At 60.9% G+C, this 4051-nt stretch overlaps 1 protein-coding gene across 1 annotated transcript in view; it reads left to right on the top strand.

The window, feature by feature from the left end:
- Positions 1 to 4051, top strand: part of CACNA1S (calcium voltage-gated channel subunit alpha1 S) — a 67855-nt gene that overhangs the window by 5874 nt on the left and 57930 nt on the right. Inside the window, exon 2 of the mRNA XM_019637996.1 lies at positions 1219 to 1404. Within this exon, the coding sequence (XP_019493541.1) occupies positions 1219 to 1404 (186 nt within the window). The remainder of the gene's footprint in view (positions 1 to 1218; positions 1405 to 4051) is intronic.

The raw sequence follows: 4051 nt of genomic DNA, 5'->3' as shown, positions 1-4051 counted from the left end.
CTGCAGCGGAATGGGACCACCGCCCATTCCCAGGAGACCCTCCATGCCCCCCCCATTTGGGAGGGTGCCCAGACTGCCCTTGGCAGCCCCTTTCTGTGGAGCGGGGGCCCCACAACTGCCCCACCCCCACCCTGAGGGCTTCGTTAAGCACAGTCCCTATGACAGGACCCGGGGTCCTGAGCAGACTGGTGCGGCTTTGCATTTTAACCACCCGTTGTTTTCTGGGAGGAGAAAGCGTTGGGACTACAAACTGGTAGAAGGAATTCGGGGTGAGGGTGTGGAAAGCAGGCTCACCCCATATATGCCTCGCTTCCTGCTCTATGCAGACAGGACATGGTGCCTTCAGGAGAATTGTCTGAATAACAAGGTGGGAAGGGGCCCGGGGCCGTGTCCACCTCGCTGACCCGCTGGGGGACCTTGCCCCCTGCATTCCACACCTGCCCACTGGGGAGCGAAAATCAGTTCCCTTCCAAATCACTGACGGGTGGCCATTTCCCGGAATTAGAACTCGGAGTCTGCGCTGCGTGGATGGAGGGGCCCTGGGGGGACGGGTGCGCTGTCCCGGGTGGGCGGCAGAGCTAACGGTAAGGGCAGGCTTAGCTTGTGAGCACAGACCCGCGCGCTGGTCAGCTCCAGAGGGTGCCGGTCACGTTCTCTGCCCACCTCCTGCAGCTGTGCAGTGCGGCAGCCTGGTCCAGGCAGCAGGCTGGACAACACCCCTGGAAGCCGGGCTCGTTTGGGGGGCCCTGGGGTGCAGAGCTTCAGCCAGGAGCCCCGACAGGGACCTAGCTCAGCTAAAAATAGCTCTCTCCTGGGCCCGGAGGAGCAAGGAGGGTGCCCGGGCCCAGGATGGGGTGGCAGAGCGGGGGCTGCAGAGAAGGAGGTGGAGGCATCAGCAAGGCCTCCTGCAGGGCGGGCTGGGCTGAAACCCTCGGCCTCCGCCCTGCAGGCTCCACCACGCACAGGGCGCCGGCTCCCCTCACCCTGCGGAATAAGGCTGGTGCCTCAGGTGGCAGCTGGTGTGGGCGGGAGGGACAGGCCGGGGTGGGGGCTACAGAAAAACAAAGTGAGGCAAGACCCTGACCGGCCAGGGGGGCATTCAGAGCACTGAGAAGCGCCCCCACTGCCTACGTCAGTCCTCGGGGTGCTGGGAGGGGACACCCCCTGGGGCCTGCATTCTGGGGGCTGTTCACATATTCATCCAATTCCCCGCCCCAGAAGGAGAGTGACCAATGATAACTGCACGAACCGCTTGCCCCCGCAGGAGAAGCTGGAGTACTTCTTCCTCATCGTCTTCTCCGTTGAAGCCGCCATGAAGATCATCGCCTACGGCTTCCTCTTCCACCAGGACGCCTACCTGCGCAGCGGCTGGAACGTGCTGGACTTCATCATCGTCTTCCTGGGGTGAGGCCCGGGGCCGGGGGGCGATGGGATCAGAGGGGCTCCCCGAGGAACTGGGCCCACGGCCGCCACCCCAGCATCCCGGAGGGAGGCGGATGGAAGCCGCGCTGTGCCGGGAAGCAGCCACCTCGGGGGCCAGTCCCACAGGGGTGTGGCTGGTGTTGGGGGAGGACACCCCTCCCCGGCGAGGCTCTGTGGGTCCTTCTTCCTTCACGTCACACGAAGCTGGAAAGGCCGTGCGCGGCTCCAGTGTCCACACACTTCCCCACCTTTCCCACCTGTGTATTCCCACAGACTGTACTCCACCCCATGACATTTGGGTTCACATAATGCACGTTGAGTGACCCGCGTCAGACCGCTTGAGCTGCCACAACACAGCACCTCGGACAGGGCGGCTTAAACAACCGGAATCTATTTTCTCACAGTTCCGGGAGCTGCAAGTCCGAGATCAAGGTGCCGGCAGGTTTGGCTTCTCCTGAGGCCCCTGCCCTGGGATTGCAATGGCCACCTTCTCCCTGTGTCCTCACAGCGTCTGTCCCCTGTGCACACACACCCCTGGTGTCTGTCTGTGGGTCCAAACTCCCTCGGCTTCTAAGGAAACCAGTCAGGTTGGCTCGGCGCCCAGCCCAACAGCCNCTGAGGCTGAGGTCCCACCTGACAGGTGTGGGAACTGAGGCTGAGGAAGGCTGCCAGTGAGTGAGGGGGCCGAACGCCCACTTCCCTTCCTGGACAAAACCCAGAAGAACCCTGATTGACTTCCTGCGAGGGTTCCATTCAGGGTTCCCAGCAGAGGACGTTTTTAGGGTTCTGTGCCCCATCTCCTCCCTGTCCACCCTCACCACACCAAAGAGCCACAACAGGCCGGAGCTGGAAGGGATGGTCTCGAGTCGGGGTGTCCCAGCCCCTCCCGACCTCGCTCTGTTCTGTGGGAGAGAAAACTGAGGCTTGCTTAGTACTTACCCAACAGCTAGATAATAATAAAAATGCTTCCCATTTATTAAGTGCTTTTAGATGCCAGGTTCTGTGCTAAATATTTTCCATTATTGCTATTTTAGTCCTCATAGCTGCCCCACGAGGTAGGTAACATTGTAAGACGGGGAAACTGAGGCTCAGAGAGGTGGGTTACCGGGCCCAGGGCCACCCCACAGGCGTCTTCTCAGAGGGTCTCAGACTCCGGCCTCTGACGGTCAACCCCGCCCCATAACCGGTGCTGCCACTGTGGTGACAGCACGAGGACTTCTGGGAAGGCCCTGACCCAGGGGCCTGAGGCGTGTGGTCCAGGCCGGCGAGGGGACAGGACAGTGGACCCACCTCTCAGGGGGCTTTTTTCCTGCACTTTCCCTGCGGGCGGGGGGGGGGCACAGCATCCAGGGCCGGAGAGAAAGGTGCCACCTCGGCCCCTCCTCATGCCCGTTTCCAGGGGAATCTGTCTCGAGTTGGTGAGAATCTGGGACCCTGCGTTTGCTTGTCTACAAGCGGGAAACAGCCCCCGAGGGTGGCAGGAGTGGGATGAACTGACGGGAGGCGCGTGTCCGAGCCCAGCCTTCCACAGCGGGCTCAGCTCTCCTCCTGAATCTGGGAGGGCTCTGGGTCCACACACCCTTCAGGGTTGCATATTTGGGGCCTCGGTTCCATTGCAACCCCCTTAGCGCGTTTGGAAAGAAACCGCCCTCCCGGAGGGTATTAAGTCACACCTTAGTGGGTCTGTTGTCTTCCATCTTGAAACAGAATGGCTGCCCTGGAAACCGATATAATTTTATTAACCAATGTCACCCCAATAAATTTAATCAAAAACAAACAAAAGGATGGCTGCCCTAAGCATTGCCAAGGGTCGGCGTGCTTTGCCTTAGCCTGTGGGCTTGGGTCAGGTCTGGAGCTCGTGCAGACAAGACGAGGCATTCCCAGGAAAGGAACACCTGACAGGAACCTTCGAATAGCACCTCGAATGTCAGAGCTGGATGGGCTGTTAGCCATCAGCGAGGGACCCTTTCTGATGGGTGACGTTCAGGGCCACACAGCCAGCTTCTAACTGAGGGTTGGAGAGAATCCAGGGGCAGGTGGCGGGCAGAGCACGTGCTGCTGGCATCCAGAGGCTCGAGAGCAGGGCACGCACGATGCACAGGACAGGCCCCTCCCGCCAACAAAGAAATGTGAACAGGGCTGTGGCTGACAAACCTCGTTAAGTCAATAATTAAGTGACCCTGGGCCAGGCCTCCTAGAAAATGCTCCACCATGACACCACAAGGCACCTCCGCTCGCTTAACTTCCAAGTCCTGGGTGATTTTTGGTGACAGCAGTGAGGTGGGCCCTGGTGCTGCCCCGTGGGGGGTGGGCCAGCCCCTCCCCAGCCTCCCAAGTGGTGCCTGCCCCTCTGGTGTCAGCAGACGAGGCCAGGCCCCTGGGACATTCCTGGGGTTCAGGTTGCTGCAGTCCCCTGTGAGGCTGCAGCCTGAGCCTCTGGCATCCAGGGTGGCTGTCTTTTTATAGGGTCAGGAATGTGCCTACAGACTGCCGTGTCTGGCAGCCCCCTCCGCCTCATCTCGGAAGGACCCTAGCTCCAGCCTAGCCCGTCAGAGACCCAAGGCCTGCAGGGCACAGGCAGGGAGCCTGGGCCGCCCTACAAGGGTCTGGCAGAGTGAAATGAGGCCCC

Source organism: Hipposideros armiger, unplaced genomic scaffold (assembly GCF_001890085.2).
Source record: "Hipposideros armiger isolate ML-2016 unplaced genomic scaffold, ASM189008v1 scaffold_37, whole genome shotgun sequence".
NCBI lineage: Eukaryota > Metazoa > Chordata > Mammalia > Chiroptera > Hipposideridae > Hipposideros > Hipposideros armiger.
Note: the sequence above shows the minus strand (reverse complement) of the source record. Positions and strands in the feature narration are given on the sequence as shown.